The sequence below is a fragment of the Coregonus lavaretus genome (assembly GCF_964263955.1).
Source record: "Coregonus lavaretus genome assembly, chromosome: 26".
NCBI lineage: Eukaryota > Metazoa > Chordata > Actinopteri > Salmoniformes > Salmonidae > Coregonus > Coregonus lavaretus.
Window position 1 is genome coordinate 40,551,979 of NC_140013.1, and position 22,337 is coordinate 40,574,315.

A 22,337-nucleotide genomic window follows, 5' to 3' on the forward strand; every position below is an offset into this window, starting at 1 on the left:
TGGTCGGGAACAGAACAGATATTTCCCCGAAACAAAGACAAAGACTACCAGCACGATATTTATACCTGACCCCATAACTACAGACAGCGGTTGCCTCCCAAATGGCACCCTATTCCCTACATAGAGCCCCATTGGCCCTGGTCAAAAGTAGTGCACTGTATAGGAAATAGGGTGCCATTTGGGATGCGGACGGGAGCTTTCTAATCTACACCCACCACATAACATCAAACTCTAACAAACCATGTGAGTGATTGGCTAGAAGACCAAACCTCATTGTGAAGCATCTCTTTCCAACTGACGAAGTTTATCTAGTGGCTGTCTGCTTCCTACTCCTCATATATAGCATATCATTCATATACATTATATCCTTCACTGCCTATAATTGATCCGACTGACCAAAACGTCATACGATACAGAAAGTTCCTCAACATTTAGTAGACCTTAGGTGTTCGTTGCATAGATGGCGTAAGTGTCTCTTGTCAGACAGACAGCTCGGTCTCCGCCGTGTCAGGGGGTTTGAAAACCACGGGATGCTACTGTGCATTTCCCCTCCGTGCGGTGTGGTTCTCATGCAAACAAACCCCTCCTACTGACTCCAATAACACAGGACATGATGATGTGTTCTCTGTTTCCTCTCAACGGGTGTGTCTTCTCTTCAAGGGGTCTGACTTTCTCTCAGGGTCTCGGAGACGAGCAGAGAAACACAATAGCAGGATATCACTGTCTACAGAGAATCAGTGAGTTAGGCCTAGACGTTGTCTGAGTCTATTGCTAGGCAGTGCCAGTTTACCTTTGATGTGGAGTGTGTTATGGAGCAGATGTACCCTCACCAGGGGCCCTTGTAAGAGGACAGACGGGTAGGGTTGGGGTTAGACGAGTAGGTAGGTGGAGTTCTTTGTTCCTTTACAAGGACTTGTGACTCGTCACTGGCAATGCTGTCTGTCTACATGAACAAGGGACTTGTGACTGGATGACATGGCGGCCTCCTTGAACAATTCAACCACCCAAATCCCAAGTGAGTTGTTCACCTGAAATGGGATAATTTGGAATGGAATTGAGCCTATACCTCCATGTAATGTTATGTAAATAATTATATGTCTGAAACAGATTAAGCACATTGCTTTACATCGTGTGACCTATTTTGTGTGTGTGTGTGTGTGTGTGTACCTAAAGCCTCGTTTGGCATGGACCTACCTCACTACCTCCTTATCGGGGTGTTTCTACTCACCGTCCTGGTCTTCATAGTGCTGGGGACTCTGTGGCTGAAAAAGTAAGACGGCTCACCTCAATGGGTTTGTGAGAAATGGTCTGTATTCTACTACTAGGTTAAACATTGCAGTTTGAAGTTAAGTGAGCTAGTAGGTCCTCTGAAAGCTGTATAGACTTAGACTGTACAGATTCAGAAAGGGCCAAGCACTGCATCTACAACAACTGCAAAGTAACAACCCTCGGCAATTTTGGAATTAAATTTATAAACCGGGTCCAAAAAGAGTTACAAAAATGTCCATGGAAATCATACTGGAAAATGGTGAACTTGAACATTAGAATAATTGTGTTTTGGATAACTGGGAGAAAGGTTAGCAAAAAACAATTTTCAGGCAACAGTATACCATCTGTGTTTTGATGATGACTTAAATTATACTTGTAACTTAAAGAATGGGTTGGAAATTGAGATGAATAGGGCTGGATACACCTCAAACTCATTCCTGAATGAAACATTTACTATGAAGGCTGCAGAGAAAAGCAACAAGGAGTAGAGGAGCTTCCAAATGAAGTCCGAAAGTCTCCTAGTTGTTTTTCTATTAAAACTCTTTAGGGGGAAGATCAGCTTTAATATTACAGATAGATTGTAGCTTAAATCAATGTAATTGTCTGCATCATTTCCAATCCACAATATATTTTTCTGTCAATATATATTTATATACCCGTACCAGTCAAAAGTTTGGACACACCTACTCATTCTACGGTTTTTCTTAATTTTTACTATTTTCTACATTGTAGAATAATAGTGAAGACATCAAAACTATGAAATAACACATATGGAATCATGTAGTAACCAAAAAAGTGTTAAACAAATCAAAATATATTTTATATTTTTGAGATTCTTCAAAGTAGCCACCATTTGCCTTGATGAGCTTTGCTCAACCAGCTTCATGAGGTAGTCACCTGGAATGCATTTCAATTAACAGGTGTGCCTTCTTAAAAGTTAATTTGTGGAATTTCTTTCTTAATGCGTTTGAGTCAATCAGTTGTGTTGTGACAAGGTAGGGGGGGGGGGGGGGGGTATACAGAAGATAGCCCTATTTGGTAAAAGACCAAGTCCATATTATGGCAAGAACAGCTCAAATAAGCAAAGACAAACGAAACTCCATCATTGCTTGTGTTATTTCATAGTTTTGATGTCTTCACTATTATTCTACAATGTAAAAAATTTTGAAAATTAAAGAAAAACCCTTGAATGAGTAGGTGTGTGTCAACTTTTGTCTGGTAGTGTATATACCTTCGGAAAGTATTCAGACCCCTTGACTTTTTCCACATTTTGTTACGTTACAGCCTTATTCTAAAATGGATTAAATAAAACAAATTCCTCAGCAATCTACACACAATACCCCATAATGACAAAGCGAAAACAGGTTGTTATAAATGTTTGCACATTTATGTAAAGTAACCTAACCCTAAGGGTTAAGTACTCAGACCCTTTGCTATGAGACTCGAAGTTGAGCTCAGGTGCATCCTGTTTCCATTGATCATCCTTGAGATATTTCTACAACTTGATTGGAGTCCACCTGTGGTAAATTCAATTCATTGGACATGATTTGGAAAGGCACACACCTGACAGTGCTCTAGAGTTCCTCTGTGGAGATGGGAGAACCTTCCAGAAGGACAACCATCTCTGCAGCACTCCACCCATCAGGCCTTTATGGTAGAGTGGCCAGACGGAAGCCACTCCTCAGTAAAAGGCACATGACTGCCCGCTTGGAGTTTGCCGAAAGGCACCTAAAGACTCTCAGACCATGAGAAACAAGATTCTCTGGTCTGATGAAACCAAGATTGAAGTCTTTGGCCTGAATGCCAAGCGTCACGTCTGGAGGAAACCTGGCACCATCCCTACGGTGAAGCATGGGGGTGGCAGCATCATGCTGTGGGGATGTCTTTTATCGGCAGGGACTGGAAGAATAGTCAGGATTGAGGAAAAGATTAACGGAGCAAAGTACAGATAGATCCTTGATGAAAACCTGCTCCAGAGTGCTCAGGACCTCAGACTGGGGCGAAGGTTCACCTTCCAACAGGACAATGACTCTAAGCCAAGACAACGCAGGAGTGGCTTCGGGACAAGTCTCTGAATGTCCTTGAGTGGCCCAGCCAGAGCCCGGACTTGAACTCGATCGAACATCTCTGGAGAGACCTGAAAATAGCTGTGCAGCAACGCTCCCAATCCAACCTGACAGAGCTTGAGAGGATCTGCAGAGAAGAATGGGAGAAACTCCCCAAAAACAGGTGTGCCAAGCTTGTAGCGTCATACCCAAGAAGACTCGATGCTGTAATCGCTGCCAAAGGTGCTTCAACAAAGTACTGAGTAAAGGGTCGGAATACTTATGTAAATGTTTTTTTTTATATAAATGTGCAAACAACGTGCAAACATTTCTAAAAACCAGTTTTTGCTTTGTCATTATGGGGTATTGTGTGTAGATTGATGAGGGGAAACAACAATGTAATACATTTTAGAATAAGGCTGTAACCTAACAAAATGTGGAAAATGTCAAGGGGTCTGAATACTTTCCGAAGGCACTGTACTACATAGTATATTTTCTGTCAGCCATTCCCATATGGACCATCCATTCGTAGAACATCCTCCCTTTTGCCTGTTGTCAGGTATCGTTCCTTGGAGCGGATCATTCGGGACCTGCGAGGAGGAAGGCCTCTGGGAAATGTAGTTTCCACTCCAGACTCCCCGGTTCTCTCGCCTGCTTCCCCTTGCCCCGTTACCTTCACAGAGAGACTGGGGAAAGAGGACCCTGAGGAGCAGACACCACTACAAGGAAACAAGACCAGGTCTGTCACTACCAGACTGCCATGGAGGCCGCTACAACAGGTACACATACATATTCTACACACACACACACACACACACACACACACATACACATACACACATACATACATACATACATACATACATACATACATACATACACACACACACATACACACACACACATATATACACACATATACACACACATAGGACTATACACACGTGCAAGCACACACACACACACACACACACACACACACGCAGGCACACACACACACAGACAGGATCTACAGACAGTGTACATGGATGATGTACAGTAGGTAATAACCAGATTTTATATCAGAGGAGGCTGGTGGGAGGGGCTCATTGTAATGGCTGGAATGGAATAAATGGAACGGTATCAAACACATGGAAACCATGGAAACCACACGTTTTCTCTGTTCCATTGATTCCATTCCAGCCATTACAATGAGCCCGTCCTCCTATAGCTTCTCCCCCCAGCCTCCACTGTTGTATGCAGTTTAAAAATCATACAAAGTTGAGTAAGTCGATGTGATTATCTCCAGGGTCCCCGCTTCACCAAGTCAGACCTCAGTCTGCTGCAGCTCATCAAGGCAGGGAAGGAGGGAGCCTTCTACAAGGCCAGGATGACACGGGGAACCTGCAAGGGCCACGGCATGTTCACCTGCAAGATCACCAAAGAGGGTACAGTAGGCTAGGCTACCACCAGATCACCAAAGAGGCTATGCTAGGCTACCACCAGATCACCAAAGAGGGTATGCTAGGCTAGGCTAGGCTACCACCAGATTACCAAAGAGGCTATGCTAGGCTAGGCTACCACCAGATTACCAAAGAGGCTATGCTAGGCTACCACCAGATTACCAAAGAGGGTATGCTAGGCTAGGCTACGCTACCACCAGTACACTCCTCAACCACTGATAAACAGTTGATAATCTTATACCCATAATGATCAGAGATTAAATGTCCATTGAGACTGAGGAGGCAATGAGACACTGCTTTAGTGGGGTGAAAGGTCACAAAGGTTGCATCCCAAATGGCAGCCTATTCCCCAGTGCTCTATATTATGGGTCCTGGTCAAAAATAGTGCACTGTATAAGGAATTATTTTTATTTATTTTTTGTCAGTTAGTATATATTAGTTAGTATATATATATACAGTGGGGAGAACAAGTATTTGATACACTGCCGATTTTGCAGGTTTTCCTACTTACAAAGCATGTAGAGGTCTGTCATTTTTATCATAGGTACACTTCAACTGTGAGAGACGGAATCCAAAACAAAAATCCAGAAAATCACATTGTATGATTTTTAAGTAATTCATTTGCATTTTATTGCATGACATAAGTATTTGATCACCAACCAACCAGTAAGAATTCCGGCTCTCACAGACCTGTTAGTTTTTCTTTAAGAAGCCCTCCTGTTCTCCACTCATTACCTGTATTAACTGCACCTGTTTGAACTTGTTACCTGTATAAAAGACACCTGTCCACACACTCAATCAAACAGACTCCAACCTCTCCACAATGGCCAAGACCAGAGAGCTGTGTAAGGACATCAGGGATAAAATTGTAGACCTGCACAAGGCTGGGATGGGCTATAGGACAATAGGCAAGCAGCTTGGTGAGAAGGCAACAACTGTTGGCGCAATTATTAGAAAATGGAAGAAGTTCAAGATGACGGTCAATCAACCTCGGTCTGGGGCTCCATGCAAGATCTCACCTCGTGGGGCATCAATGATCATGAGGAAGGTGAGGGATCAGCCCAGAACTACACGGCAGGACCTGGTCAATGACCTGAAGAGAGCTGGGACCACAGTCTCAAAGAAAACCATTAGTAACACACTACGGCGTCATGGATAAAAAATTCTGCAGCGCACGCAAGGTCCCCCTGCTCAAGCCAGCGCATGTCCAGGCCCGTCTGGTTTGCCAATGACCATCTGGATGATCCAGAGGAGGAATGGGAGAAGGTCATGTGGTCTGATGAGACAAAAATATAGCTTTTTGGTCTAAACTCCACTCGCCGTGTTTGGAGGAAGAAGAAGGATGAGTACAACCCCAAGAACACCATCCCAACCGTGAAGCATGGAGGTGGAAACATCATTCTTTGGGGATGCTTTTCTGCAAAGGGGACAGGACGACTGCACCGTATTGAGGGGAGGATGGATGGGGCCATGTATCGTGAGATCTTGGCCAACAACCTCCTTCCCTCAGTAAGAGCATTGAAGATGGGTCGTGGCTGGGTCTTCCAGCATGACAACGACCCGAAACACACAGCCAGGGCAACTAAGGAGTGGCTCCGTAAGAAGCATCTCAAGGTCCTGGAGTGGCCTAGCCAGTCTCCAGACCTGAACCCAATAGAAAATCTTTGGAGGGAGCTGAAAGTCTGTATTGCCCAGCGACAGCCCCGAAACCTGAAGGATCTGGAGAAGGTCTGTATGGAGGAGTGGGCCAAAATCCCTGCTGCAGTGTGTGCAAACCTGGTCAAGACCTACAGGAAACGTATGATCTCTGTAATTGCAAACAAAGGTTTCTGTACCAAATATTAAGTTCTGCTTTTCTGATGTATCAAATACTTATGTCATGCAATAAAATGCAAATTAATTACTTAAAAATCATACAATGTGATTTTCTGGATTTTCGTTTTAGATTCCGTCTCTCACAGTTGAAGTGTACCTATGATAAAAAATGACAGACCTCTACATGCTTTGTAAGTAGGAAAACCTGCAAAATCGGCAGTGTATCAAATACTTGTTCTCCCCACTGTATATATAAATATATATATATATTTTTTCATACTGGCCCCCCTGGGGAATCGAACCCACAACCCTGGCGTGCTCTACCAACTGAGCTACATCCCTGCCGGCCATTCCCTCCCCTACCCTGGACCAATTGTGCGCCGCCCCGTGGGTTTCCCGGTCGCGGCAGGCTACGACAGAGCCTGGATTCGAACCAGGATCTCTAGTGGCACAGCTAGTACTGCGATGCAGTGCCTTAGACCACTGCGCCACTCGGGAGTAGTAGTAGTAATAATAATAATAATAATAACAATAATAATAATAATAATTATTATTATTATTATTATTATTATTATTTGGTGGGTGCTTATATTTGTCCTATTTCACACATGTACAAGTGTATATTAATACGCATGTGTGAATTGGAAGTGTGTTTTTTGCATATCCCAACTCTCCCAGAGACACCCTCGGAGAGTGGGGCCAGGGTCTGTATAGGGAATAGCGTGCTATTTGGAACGTACACAAAGAGCCAGGGCTGGACGCTGACCTTTTACAAGAAGAACATGTGCGCCTAATTTGAGAAATGTAGGTGCACACAAATGCATTTAGGGGCACAATTAAAAATATTTGAGGTATTAAAGCTAGAATCCTTAATTGTTCTATGCACACTGGTGCTCCTAAATTAAAATTCCAGGTCGCACAGCAAGATATTTTGGGGCATATGCGAGTCAAATGGTGGCACTGTAGAACCCTGAGAGTTCAATCTGTTTTTCACTAATAGCATCCATTTTGTCCTGTAGGTGTGACCCCTAAGCATGTGGAGATGGAGGTATCCATCATGAGGAAGCTGGTGCACCACAATAATGTTCTCCAGCTGCTGGACTGGAACTCCACTGAGGGTAAGGACAGACACCACCTCCATCTGCTGGACTGGAACACCACTAAGGGTAAGGACAGACACCACCTCCGGCTGCTGGACTGGAACACCACTGAGGGTAAGGACAGACACCACCTCCGGCTGCTGGACTGGAACTCCACTGAGGGTAAGGACAGACACCACCTCCGGCTGCTGGACTGGAACACCACTGAGGGTAAGGACAGACACCACCTCCGGCTGCTGGACTGGAACTCCACTGAGGGTAAGGACAGACACCACCTCCGGCTGCTGGACTGGAACTCCACTGAGGGTAAGGACAGACACCACCTCCGGCTGCTGGACTGGAACTCCACTGAGGGTAAGGACAGACACCACCTCCGGCTGCTGGACTGGAACACCACTGAGGGTAAGGACAGACACCACCTCCGGCTGCTGGACTGGAACTCCACTGAGGGTAAGGACAGACACCACCTCCGGCTGCTGGATTGGAACACCACTGAGGGTAAGGACAGACACCACCTCCGGCTGCTGGACTGGAACACCACTGAGGGTAAGGACAGACACCACCTCTGGCTGCTGGACTGGAACTCCACTGAGGGTAAGGACAGACACCACCTCCGGCTGCTGGACTGGAACACCACTGAGGGTAAGGACAGACACCACCTCCGGCTGCTGGACTGGAACTCCACTGAGGGTAAGGACAGACACCACCTCCGGCTGCTGGACTGGAACACCACTGAGGGTAAGGACAGACACCATCTCCGGCTGCTGGACTGGAACACCACTGAGGGTAAGGACAGACACCATCTCCGGCTGCTGGACTGGAACACCACTGAGGGTAAGGACAGACACCACCTCCGGCTGCTGGACTGGAACACCACTGAGGGTAAGGACAGACACCACCTCCGGCTGCTGGACTGGAACTCCACTGAGGGTAAGGACAGACACCACCTCCGGCTGCTGGACTGGAACTCCACTGAGGGTAAGGACAGACACCACCTCCGGCTGCTGGACTGGAACTCCACTGAGGGTAAGGACAGACACCACCTCCGGCTGCTGGACTGGAACTCCACTGAGGGTAAGGACAGACACCACCTCCGGCTGCTGGATTGGAACACCACTGAGGGTAAGGACAGACACCACCTCCGGCTGCTGGACTGGAACACCACTGAGGGTAAGGACAGACACCACCTCCGGCTGCTGGACTGGAACACCACTGAGGGTAAGGACAGACACCACCTCCGGCTGCTGGACTGGAACTCCACTGAGGGTAAGGACAGACACCACCTCCGGCTGCTGGACTGGAACTCCACTGAGGGTAAGGACAGACACCACCTCCGGCTGCTGGACTGGAACACCACTGAGGGTAAGGACAGACACCACCTCCGGCTGCTGGACTGGAACACCACTGAGGGTAAGGACAGACACCACCTCCGGCTGCTGGACTGGAACTCCACTGAGGGTAAGGACAGACACCACCTCCGGCTGCTGGACTGGAACTCCACTGAGGGTAAGGACAGACACCACCTCCGGCTGCTGGACTGGAACACCACTGAGGGTAAGGACAGACACCACCTCCGGCTGCTGGACTGGAACTCCACTGAGGGTAAGGACAGACACCACCTCCGGCTGCTGGATTGGAACACCACTGAGGGTAAGGACAGACACCACCTCCGGCTGCTGGACTGGAACACCACTGAGGGTAAGGACAGACACCACCTCCGGCTGCTGGACTGGAACTCCACTGAGGGTAAGGACAGACACCACCTCCGGCTGCTGGACTGGAACTCCACTGAGGGTAAGGACAGACACCACCTCCGGCTGCTGGATTGGAACACCACTGAGGGTAAGGACAGACACCACCTCCGGCTGCTGGACTGGAACACCACTGAGGGTAAGGACAGACACCACCTCCGGCTGCTGGACTGGAACACCACTGAGGGTAAGGACAGACACCACCTCCGGCTGCTGGACTGGAACTCCACTGAGGGTAAGGAGGGAAAACGAGCCGCATGCTGATTCAGGGTTGCGGCCCAAACGACACCCTACTTTTATAGTGTACTATTTTTGACCACTCTATGTGTCTGCATCATTTACATTGTCTGTCTCCATATAGAATAGAAAAAGAGTGGCTCCTTATCTATAATATATTTCCTACAACTACTGCAAGCTGAATTCTAATGGTAGTGTGTGTGTGTGTGTGTGTGTGTGTGTGTGTGTGTGTGTGTGTGTGTGTGTGTGTGTGTGTGTGTGTGTGTGTGTGTGTTTGTGCCTGTGTGTGTCCTCCCAGAACCCTATGTGTTGATCATGGAGTTTGTGAGCTATGGAACCCTGCGGAGCTTCCTTCAGACCAACAGAGACAAGCTGGCCAATGACCCTGAGCTACAGAGCCTGCTCACCATTGCATCCTATCACATCGCACTGGCCATGGAACACCTCCGATCCAAAATGGTACCCAGTTTCCTCCTCCTCCCACACATTCCTTATGACACCAACTGCCACTGGCATTACTGGTCTTGGACCTGTCCTTACTCAGACAGACAGACAGACAGTAACTGTTCTGGGATCTGTGTTGTGTTTCAGGTGGTGCACTGTGACCTGGCCCTCAGGAACATCATGGTGAGCAGGTTTCCCTGGGAGGTAAAGGTGTCAGAGTTTGGTCTGGCCAGAGACCTGACCCGCATGAGGAGCCGACGCAGCAGCCGCAGGAAACACCCACAGGTCTGTCACACACACACACACACACACACACACACACATTCACACACACACACACACACACACACACACACACACACAGGGTTCAGTCACACGCACACATGTTGACAGAAACCACATGAAACACCTATGGGTCAGATGACTTCATACTGTAGCAAATTCGGGGGGTAGTCCAGTCACAGGGATATTGACAATGCTTTTTAGGACAGGATTAGGCTTAATCTGTCGCAGGAAACTGGCCCTAAACGTGATGATGGTCTTGGTGTGAGTTTTAAAGGGTAACTGTTTCCAATGTACGGTTACGTGTGTAGGAACGTGTGCCCCTACGCTGGTACCCCCCTGAGTACTTCAGAATCAACTATTACAGCTTCAAGGGGGATGTGTGGGCGTTTGGCATCGTGCTGTGGGAGATGCAGACATTTGGTGAGTTTTGTGTTCATAAACAATGGAAACAAAATGTCTGCCATCATTTACAAGCCTGTATAGGTGGCTGCCCAGTGCGCATAATGATGACAGGACTGAGATTGTATTAATCTAACCCTTTATTTACCCAGATAAGTAAATTAGAACAAATTCTAAATTCGATGTGATTATAACACCTTGGACATTACAACAGTGGGTGCTTGTGGTTTGGCAGGCACCTTACCGTACCTGAACCTGGAGACGCCAGAGGCCGTGGTCTATCACATCTGTGCCGGTCACAAGAACAAAGACCCCGAGGGCTGCAGGCCAGAGATGTGAGTGACCGTGACATCATTGGTAGTGTTGTGGTTACCGCAGCGACAGTGCCATGTTCAGTAGGGCACAATGTAGCAAAACAAAAATCTGTGTTCTTATTGGACAAGTTCAGGTAGGACCTCTTTGTTTAAAATAATGTCTCCTTCCTGAACACAACCCAGGCATGCACAAAGCCCCTCTGTGGAATACTGGATGAAGCTTTTAGGTTGAAAGTATTCTAGGGGCTTCGTCACAAATGGCTCCCAATTCATTATTTAGTGCACTACTTTTGAACAGAAGCCCTATGGATGCAGTCCTAGCTCTCCCTCTCCCTCTCGCTCTCGCTCCCTCTCAGACTGCAGATAATGCGAGACTGCTGGATGGAACCCTACACTTCCAGGCCGTCCTTCACAGACATAGTGAGAATCCTGGAGGACGTCATGGATAATGATTCAGTGAGCCATCTTCCGTCCACCTCTTCTTCTTCCTCTGTGGAGTTCTATGACAGTTGGAATAGAATCTCTTCTGTGGAGTTCTATGACAGTTGGAATATAATCTTCTGTGGAGTTCTATGACAGTTGGAATAGAATCTTCTGTGGAGTTCTATGACAGTTGGAATAGAATCTTCTAGGATTTTGGATTCGTCTATAGCAGTGGTCACCAACCTTTTTTGAGACGAGATCACTTTCAGAATTTTTTTTAACATTACTTAAAAAAACATATCCCTGTGCAACATTAACCTAATAAAAACAGTTCTGTAGTAATGAGGTTTGTGCAGTAGGCTATAGGCCCAAACAATTATCACCGTATATTGGCTTTGCTTGAATTTCCCTGACAATGTTGTTCTTCTCAGACCATTTTTGAGGTCGGCTATGATCACACCGGTAATAGTGATCAGAGTGAGCATGAATTTAAACAATTTGCTTTTTATTTTTATTTTACTGGGCTGATGGTGCCTGCATCCGATGGTCAGTCTCAGCGGAGGGAGAGAACAGCAGACTGAGGGTCCGCCTCTCAACATCCCTCCGCTCCTCCGCCTCTCTGCAGCCCTCCGCTCCTCCGCCTCTCTGCAGCCCTCCGCTCCTCCGCCTCTCTGCAGCCCTCCGCTCCTCCGCCTCTCTGCAGCCCTCCGCTCCTCCGCCTCTCTGCAGCCCTCCGCTCCTCCGCCTCTCTGCAGCCCTCCGCTCCTCCGCCTCTCTGCAGCCCTCCGCTCCTCCGCCTCTCTGCAGCCCTCCGCTCCTCCGCCTCTCTGCAGCCCTCCGCTCCTCCGCCTCTCTGCAGCCCTCCGCTCCTCCGCCTCTCTGCAGCCCTCCGCTCCTCCGCCTCTCTGCAGCCCTCCGCTCTCCCTTTCCTCCACTGACACCGACCAAAAAGGGGACTCAGTCTTCCAGCTGATGGCGGAACTCGAGTCGCACTGCATTATTTCTGCCTCATGCACAAATTCATGTTGTTACTCCTATGATGACCAGAGAAAGGTGAAATATTCCTCAATATTAAAAAAGACCCAAGCCGCTAATAATAACAATGCAAGCCTATAGATACACTCTCCTACTCATTCATTACATCTGCAGTGCTGGTTGTAGTGCTGAGTGGAAGTAGGGAGAACGCTCATTTTATGGCTTATAAAAGTGTTGAATAGAAAGTGCTGAGTAAAAACTTAAATGGCTTTCTTTTACGCCTGCTACGTTACTGCAGACATGGTAATCTGAGCCATCCGATTGGCCAGTGGTAGGTCTATAGTGCACTTGATTTGTAACTAGCCGGCGCGCGGTGCAGCTGAATCGGGTGCAACTAAAACCGCCAGACAAATAAAATAAAAAAAGGAACACAATGCTTATCGTTGGGTTTTCACTTAAATGTTCGGCGATCGACTAGAGATGCCTTGGAGATCGACCGGTTGGTGACTACTGGTCTATAGGATTCTAGTTCAATGGTTTAACCTTTCACCTCTCTCTCTCTCTCTCTCTCTGTCCTCTCTCTGGTCATGTGGTGCATCCCAATAGAATAGTGTATTCTTCTCTCTGGTCATGTGGTGCATCCCAATAGAATAGTGTATTCCTCTCTCTGGTCATGTGGTGCATCCCAATAGAATAGTGTATTCCTCTCCTCGTCTCTTTACCTTCATCTGATATGATAAAATGTGAACTGACTATAGGCAGTAAAACTTCCTGTATGCATCCTGCAGGTTACACCTGTCCTGTGACTTTAGACCCACAGTAGAGGCCCCACAGTAGAGGCCCCACAGTAGAAGACCCCACAGTAGAAGACCCCACAGTAGAAGACCCCACAGTAGGAGACCCCACAGTAGGAGACCCCACAGTAGGAGACCCCACAGTAGAGGCCCCACAGTAGGAGACCCCACAGTAGGAGACCCCACAGTAGGAGACCCCACAGTAGAGGCCCCACAGTAGGAGGCCCCACAGTAGGAGGCCCCACAGTAGAGGCCCCACAGTAGAGGCCCCACAGTAGAGGCCCCACAGTAGAGGCCCCACAGTAGGAGACCCCACAGTAGGAGACCCCACAGTAGAGGCCCCACAGTAGAAGACCCCACAGTAGAGGCCCCACAGTAGAGGCCCCACAGTAGAGGCCCCACAGTAGAGGCCCCACAGTAGGAGACCCCACAGTAGGAGACCCCACAGTAGAGGCCCCACAGTAGAAGACCCCACAGTAGGAGACCCCACAGTAGAGGCCCCACAGTAGGAGGCCCCACAGTAGAGGCCCCACAGTAGGAGGCCCCACAGTAGGAGGCCCCACAGTAGAGGCCCCACAGTAGATGCCCCACAGTAGGAGGCCCCACAGTAGAAGACCCCACAGTAGGAGACCCCACAGTAGAAGACCCCACAGTAGAGGCCCCACAGTAGGAGACCCCACAGTAGGAGACCCCACAGTAGAGGCCCCACAGTAGAAGACCCCACAGTAGGAGACCCCACAGTAGAGGCCCCACAGTAGGAGGCCCCACAGTAGAGGCCCCACAGTAGGAGGCCCCACAGTAGGAGGCCCCACAGTAGAGGCCCCACAGTAGATGCCCCACAGTAGGAGGCCCCACAGTAGAAGACCCCACAGTAGGAGACCCCACAGTAGGAGACCCCACAGTAGAAGACCCCACAGTAGGAGACCCCACAGTAGGAGACCCCACAGTAGAAGACCCCACAGTAGAAGACCCCACAGTAGGAGACCCCACAGTAGGAGACCCCACAGTAGAGGCCCCCACAGTAGAAGACCCCACAGTAGGAGACCCCACAGTAGTAGCATGATCTAGATACAGTTGAAGTCGGAAGTTTACATACACTTAGGTTGGAGTCATTCAAACTCGTTTTTCAACCACTCCACACATTTCTTGTTAACAAACTATAGTTTTGGCAAGTTGGTTAGGACATCTACTTTGTGCATGACACAAGTACTTTTTTCAACAATTGTTTACAGACAGATTATTTCACTTATAATTCACTGTATCACAATTCCAGTGGGTCAGAAGTTTACATACACTAAGTTGACTGTGCCTTTTAAACAGCTTGGAAAATTCCAGAAAATGATGTCATGGCTTTAGACGCTTCTGATAGGCTAATTGACATCATTTGAGTCAATTGGAGGTGTAAGTGTGGATGTATTTCAAGGCCTACCTTCAAACTCAGTGCCTCTTTGCTTGACATCATGGGAAAATCAAAAGAAATCAGCCAAGACCTCAGAAAGAAAATTGTAGACCTCCACAAGTCTGGTTCATCCTTGGGAGCAATTTCTAAAAGCCTGAAGGTACCACGTTCATTTGAAAAAAAAACTATAGTACGCAAGTATAAACACCATGGGACCACGCAGCCGTCATACCGCTCAGGAAGGAGACGTGTTCTGTCTCCTAGAGTTGAACGTACTTTGGTGCAAAAAGTGCAAATCAATCCCAGAACAGCAGCAAAGGACCTTGTGAAGATGCTGGAGTAAACAGGTACAAAAGTATCTATATCCACAGTAAAACTAGTCCTATATCGACATAACCTGAAAGGCCGCTCAGCAAGGAAGAAGCCACTGCTCCAAAACCGCCATAAAAAAGCCAGACTACGGTTTGCAACTGCACATGGGGACAAAGATCGTACTTTTTGAAGAAATGTCCTCTGGTCTGATGAAACAAAAATAGAACTGTTTGGCCATAATGACCATCGTTATGTTTGGAGGAAAAAGGGGGTGCTTGTAAGCCGAAGTACACCATCCCAACCGTGAAGCACGGGGGTGGCAGCATCATGCTGTGGGGGTGCTTTGCTGCAGGAGGGACTGGTGCACTTCACAAAATAGATGGCATCATGAGGAAGGAAAATTATGTGGATATATTGAAGCTACATCTCAAGACATCAATCAGGAAGTTAAAGCTTGGTCGCAAATGGGTCTTCCAAATGGACAATGACCCCAAGCATACTTCCAAAGTTGTGGCAAAAGGGCTTAAGGACAACAAAGTCAAGGTATTGGAGTGGCCATCGCAAAGCCCTGACCTCAATCCTATAGAACATTTGTGGGCAGAACTGAAAAGGCGTGTGTGAGCAAGGAGGCATACAAATCTGACTCAGTTACACCAGCTCTGTCAGGAGGAATGGGCCAAAATTCACCCAATTTATTGTGGGAAGCTTGTGGAAGGCTACCCGAAACGTTTGACCCAAATTAAACAATTTAAAGGCAATGCTACCAAATACTAATTGAGTGTATGTAAACTTCTGACCCACTGGGAATGTGATGTTAGAAATAAAAGCTGAAATAAATCATTCTCTCTAATATTATTCTGACATTTCACAATCTTAAAATAAAGTGGTGATCCTAACTGACCTAAAACAGGGAATTTTTACTTGGATTAAATGTCAGGAATTGTGAAACACTGAGTTTAAATGTATTTGGTTAAGGTGTATGTAAACTTCCGACTTCAACTGTACATAATGACTTGCGTAGAGCTTCTTTTATTGAATGCACATCTCTTTATAGGATTACGTGGATGTGGGGAACCCAAGACTCCTGGAAACAGGAGGGATGGACAGCCACGACTCAAAAAGAATCAACCAGTACTGAATTTAGTACATCTAGACATTGACAACTCCAGTCAGCTTTGAGATGATGCTGTATCTAAACTGATATACTTGTACATATGATATCTGGATTGGTGATAAAGTAAACAATATACGTCTACTATCTCAGGCAAGCTCATGATCATTTCAAATCATTTGTAGTAGATATTCTGTTAATTATACATGTTCTTATGGCACTACTGCCAATGATGTAAATACACTGTAAGAAGTAACAATGAGTTGTGTAATATTTCAGGAAATACTATTTTTATTCATTAAAAAAAATAGGTTTAATAATAACAGTGGTTTATTGGCTGGGTCATCTTGGCCCAGGGACTATTAGCACTCAATGGGTGCATCCCAAATGGCACACTATTCCCTATATAATGCACTACTTTTGACCAGAGCCCTATGGGGTAAGTAGTGCACTATATAGGGAATAGGGTGCCATTTTGGGAAGCGCGCAATGACAAAAGTGGAAGTTCTTGTTGAGCAGCTTTGCACTCTTTGCTGCACAATGAATTTCCCTGCTGGGACAATAAAGTCTGAATTCAACATCCAATTGGGACTGGTCTCTTTAATACCGTTGTAAACACACTGTACACACAACAGGATCAGTATACCTCACACGTTGGCCCCCTCAACAGGAGTCATTTCACGGTATGATTGTGTCCCAAATGGCACCCTATTCCCTACATAGAGCCCTATTGGCCCAGGTCAAAAGTAGTGCACTATATAGGGAATGGGGTGCAATTTGGGACACATAATATGATTAGTCCCTTGTTGTTCAGAGATGAAGCCTAGGCCTGGATCTGTAATCTACAGACCCTGTGTTAGGCTACTTCTTTAAATCCACAGGTGAGGTTTAATCCAAAGTGTTCGGTCTCTGAATCCACTCTGAGTCCTCTTCCTGTCTGTCATTTCCTTCTAGCACTGATGATTTACACCCCTCTTCTTCTCTTCCTGTCTCTCCCTGCACTGTGGATCCTCTGTCCTCCTCTCTGTGGATCCTCTGTCTCTCCCTGCACTGTGGATCCTCTGTCCTCCTCTCTGTGGATCCTCTGTCCTCCTCTCTGTGGATCCTCTGTCCTCCTCTCTGTGGATCCTCTGTCCTCCTCTGTTGATCCTCTGTCCTCCTCTCTGTGGATCCTCTGTCCTCCTCTCTGTTGATCCTCTGTCCTCCTCTCTGTGGATCCTCTGTCCTCCTCTCTGTGGATCCTCTGTCCTCCTCTCTGTGGATCCTCTGTCCTCCTCTCTGTTGATCCTCTGTCCTCCTCTCTGTGGATCCTCTGTCTCTCCCTGCACTGTGGATCCTCTGTCCTCCTCTCTGTGGATCCTCTGTCCTCCTCTCTGTGGATCCTCTGTCCTCCTCTCTGTGGATCCTCTGTCCTCCTCTCTGTTGATCCTCTGTCCTCCTCTCTGTTGATCCTCTGTCCTCCTCTCTGTGGATCCTCTGTCCTCCTCTCTGTGGATCCTCTGTCTCTCCCTGCACTGTGGATCCTCTGTCCTCCTCTCTGTGGATCCTCTGTCCTCCTCTCTGTGGATCCTCTGTCCTCCTCTCTGTGGATCCTCTGTCTCTCCCTGCACTGTGGATCCTCTGTCCTCCTCTCTGTGGATCCTCTGTCTCTCCCTGCACTGTGGATCCTCTGTCCTCCTCTCTGTGGATCCTCTGTCCTCCTCTCTGTGGATCCTCTGTCCTCCTCTCTGTGGATCCTCTGTCCTCCTCTCTGTGGATCCTCTGTCCTCCTCTCTGTGGACCCTCTGTCCTCCTCTCTGTGGATCCTCTGTCCTCCTCTCTGTTGATCCTCTGTCCTCCTCTCTGTGGATCCTCTGTCCTCCTCTCTGTGGATCCTCTGTCCTCCTCTCTGTGGATCCTCTGTCCTCCTCTATGTTGATCCTCTGTCCTCCTCTCTGTTGATGCTCTGTCCTCCTCTCTGTTGATCCTCTGTCCTCCTCTCTGTTGATGCTCTGTCCTCCTCTCTGTTGATCCTCTGTCCTCCTCTCTGTGGATCCTCTGTCCTCCTCTCTGTGGATCCTCTGTCTCTCCCTGCACTGTGGATCCTCTGTCCTCCTCTCTGTGGATCCTCTGTCCTCCTCTCTGTGGATCCTCTGTCCTCCTCTCTGTGGATCCTCTGTCCTCCTCTCTGTGGATCCTCTGTCCTCCTCTCTGTGGAGCCTCTGTCCTCCTCTCTGTGGATCCTCTGTCCTCCTCTCTGTGGATCCTCTGTCCTCCTCTCTGTGGATCATATGTCCTCCTCTATGTTGATCCTCTGGCTAACCTGACTAATCCTGAATTAAATTCAGCTGATCTATCGATCGCTCCATTCATCACATCGTGGATAAGAAATGTTAGCGGGCGTGGCGTTTGGCCGGAGAGGATGGGTAACCAGGCAACATCTATGGCTGCGTTTACACAGGAAGCCCAAGGTCACGATCCCCTGCTCAGACGTTGCATGCATCAACCAATGGTTGCGTGTCAGGTCATCGACTGACAGATTGCTATAACCTATGATACGTAAAATACTTTGTAGAAAAAACGTTGTAAGATCTGGCATGTGTCAGCAATGCCTGGGCAGAGGAACGCTCCCCAATTCGGATATTTTTTCCACTAATTGGTTTTTTGACCGATCAGGGGTGTATTCATTACGCCGACTGTTACAAAACGTGTTGCAAAATGTTTTGCAACAAACAGTTTACTCCAAAAGCAAAACGCTTTGCAACAAAAACAAGTTTCTATTGGACATATCCAGGTAGGTCCCTCCCCGTTTCATTCCGTTTGCGGTAAACTATTTCCGTTGCGAGACGTAATGAATACAACCCTGATATTTTCACATCAGATATTTTTCAGAGCTGATATGATTAGTCAAAAGACCAAATATTGAAGAAGAAAAAAATATCAGAATTGGGCTGCCTGTGTAAACGCAGCCTATGTACCATCAGATACCGCCTGCACTGATCGGTTGAGGGACAACTATGGTTTCAGGGAGCAAGTGTTGTCTTCTTGACTCCCCTGTCTGTTTCAGATGGACTCGGCTCACGTTCAAATGACGTGTTCTTGGCAGCCCTGTCTGTTTCAGATGGACTCGGCTCCCGTTCATGCTTCCTCTTCTCGCTCGTCCCGGGTGCATGTTGCTCTGATTGCCATTTCTTTAAAACGTTTACAGATTCCTCTATCCTGAGGAATTGTCGATAGCACTTAGCACAAATTCTGCCCGACTTCACCCCTGGCGCATCAGTTAGCATTAAACCGGTGGCAAAAAATCTGTCGCATAACTTTCTTTCTTTTGAGGCCTTGGGCTTGTCAAATATTATTTGGGTTGCCTGTAATGTCCACTTGACGCGCAGATTTTGTCCGCAGAGCCGACAGGTCTTCTCTATGGATGGATATGGGTCTGATATACCTTGAAAACCTATGTAGAATTAACGTCTGGCTGTAAAGCACTAGGCCAACGGCAGCCATTGTTTGTTTAGATCCTCTGCATCTTTCTGAACACACCAAAGATGGTGGATAAATGAAGAGGTCACTCAGGCCATTTACCATTGTAAAAAGAGAAAAGGTCAGTTCCGGCCTACTCCCATAGACACCAATGCAATAGCAGCTGGGTCTGGTCAACTGAGTTCATTGACTTTCATTGAATCAGAAAAAAACAGCGAGTGGGGTGTTTCGCTTCCTCTTCCGTCTGATAAATCGCATACATACATTGGCTTTGATACTTTAATTAGTCTCTGGCTCCCCCTTGTGGATACACATGAAGTATGCAGTAGGCTACACAGTTTTTATACTATACAGTTATTCTACACGTGTGTGTGTGTGGTGTTCCACTTGACTATCAGTTCATAGTTCTATGACCAAATCCTCAATTCAAAGTCCAATCGAAAGTCCAATTAACGTCTTGGGTTGCACCTGTACAATCGTAGCTACCGAATACCTGGCGGACATGTCGGATAGCCACACTAGTTACCACAGCCACAAAGTCATAAACCCCGTCTATAGGGGTTATATATTTACAGGGAAAACATATCTACAATTTATTTGGTTAAAATGTGATTTCAACCTAACCTTAACCACACTGCTAACCTTATACCCAACCCTTACATTTTTGATTTCGTTAATTCTTACTGTATAGCCAGTTTTGACTTTGTGGCTGTGATATCTAGTGGAAACCTGTCGCCAGCGTGGTAGAGGAACAATTTATGTTTCTACGTCAGAGAGTTCCCTGTGACCTCATTGGAAGAGCAATTCGACCAGTGATGCTGCGTTCAAAACAACAAGGAAATCGAAACTCGGAAATCTCCGACTTCAGTGCGTTCAAGACAACTGGCAACTCGAGAAAAAAAAACGCGGTACGACTGGGAAAAATCGTTTTGAACGGTCATCAAAATTGAAACTCTTACAGCTTTCTAGAGCTCCGACTTTCCGACCTGAAGATCACTAATGTCATGATTTCACCTCGTTCTTTTCCCGAGTTCCCAGTTGTCTTGTATTCACCATTAGACAGCTAACCCCTACGTGACTGCCATAATGAGTGATCATCATCAAGTGTACATCCGGATACAACGGATTCGGGATTCTATTACCGTATATACTGTAATATGAGTTCATAAATAAATGTCGAATATATTTCGAGGTATTTTCGCTTTTGGTGGCTAGAGGTCGCTGAACAGTTGCATCATCTTTGTTCCGAATGAGGCGGGAGCGCGCTGTCTGATCTGGAGCCACAATGACAGGCCGACAATTCAGATTACCTTGGTGACAGCCAGTAGTAACTGACTGAATATGGGACAAGAGGTTTTGGTTTATTGGCCCAACATCATAGGTGAGAGAAATACTTTTTGTGGTTGTTTGGTAGCAATGGGCAGGTGTTCTACTGTCATTCGTCCAGAGACCAATGGCTAGTGTAATGTATAGGAAGCAGGGGCGGTGTGTTCATTAGGGCGATATGGGCGACGCACTGCCAAACGGGAAAAGGAAGGGCTTTTTTTTCTAATCAATTATATCACGGCAACAGTAGTTATCAGTGTTCTAATCTAGACGTCTGATCTGCCAATAAATGTCCAATCAGGCTAAAGTCGTGCTTCAAATGTCCCCGCCCGTTTTGGGGCGATTTCAGTCAGGTTGAAAATCGCCCAGAAGTCTCTCATAGCCTCTAATGTAAAATCAATTTTTTTCAAATATCAGAGCTTTCAATACAATCTCTATGGGTTTCTGAGGGCTTGCACTTACGCGCTTTCGTCATACGTAACATAACCATGAACGTAACTAAGAAAAGAGCGGGTAGCCTCATCAATCAATTCACTACTACTGTCAAAATGGCTAGCCTTCAGTGCAACTCGATTGTCTCTTTGAAAGAAGTTCCTTTTTGTCGGCGAACAAATCAAGATAAATTGGCAACGAAACAATTAGGACCTCCCAGACCAAATTTAATAATTCAACAGGTTTCTACTAAGCAGAGTCGTGAACACTGTCTACGAGAATCGAGACGACCTCATAGAATGTTTTGAAGCCATTCGGACGGGTTCATTGGGTTCATTTGACCAGCCCACCGTGAGAGAGGCATCTGGCTACGTGAGGATGCTACATGATGAAGATTTTATTTTTTTCCTGCGGCTTTTTCACAAAATCATGCCCCACGTCGACATTCTGTACCAGAAGCTACAGAAGAAGGACATCGATGCTGTCTTTATCAAACGTGCCCTCGACAGCTTCACAAGCAGTGTGCAGGCCATAAGGTAAGATTAAACAATATCATTCGATCTTTCTCAAAGCAGAGCTTTATTTGAAAATGTATGCATGAAAGGAGACTGCATTTGTGTTTGAAATTACATTATTCTCATTATATATGGCCAGTGGTGTAATCTAGCTTATTTTATATACTATGTGTACTGTACAGTGGTGCTCATAAGTGTATGAACACATTCTAAAGTTGACTAAAAAGAGGAATAAAAAAATAAAAAAATCATCTTTTGGAAATTGATCTTAATGACTTAATTAAAAAAGTTGGAAAATCCAACCTTTAAGGACACCAATTTTCTTTTCTTTTTTATTCCTCTTTTTAGTCAACTTTAGCATGGGATCATAAGCTTATGAGCACCACTGTATACTGTGCTGAACATCCAGGCTATGTGAGACACAAAGGCTAACTTAAACACTAAATACTTTATGCATCCCTGCCCATTTTAAGTGGAACTGAAGTATTTG

At 46.7% G+C, this 22,337-nt stretch overlaps 1 protein-coding gene across 2 annotated transcripts; it reads left to right on the forward strand.

Annotated features, from left to right (window-relative positions):
• Positions 1-685: 685 nt before the first annotated feature.
• LOC311101597 (fibroblast growth factor receptor homolog 1) lies at positions 686-16,698 on the forward strand. Of its 2 annotated transcripts, XM_084142726.1 has the most exons (11): positions 707-1,015; positions 1,174-1,270; positions 3,874-4,093; positions 4,603-4,741; positions 7,591-7,689; positions 9,958-10,118; positions 10,251-10,388; positions 10,697-10,808; positions 11,023-11,122; positions 11,458-11,557; positions 16,059-16,698. In XM_084142726.1, exons 1-11 carry the CDS (start codon positions 976-978, stop codon positions 16,140-16,142), a joined length of 1,290 nt encoding a protein of 429 aa, XP_083998852.1. In that variant the 5' UTR covers positions 707-975; the 3' UTR covers positions 16,143-16,698. The 2 variants fall into 2 exon arrangements, with proteins under 2 accessions (XP_083998853.1, XP_083998852.1); XM_084142727.1 differs by lacking the exon at positions 11,458-11,557 and having other exon boundaries at positions 686-1,015.
• The last annotated feature ends 5,639 nt before the right edge of the window (positions 16,699-22,337 follow it).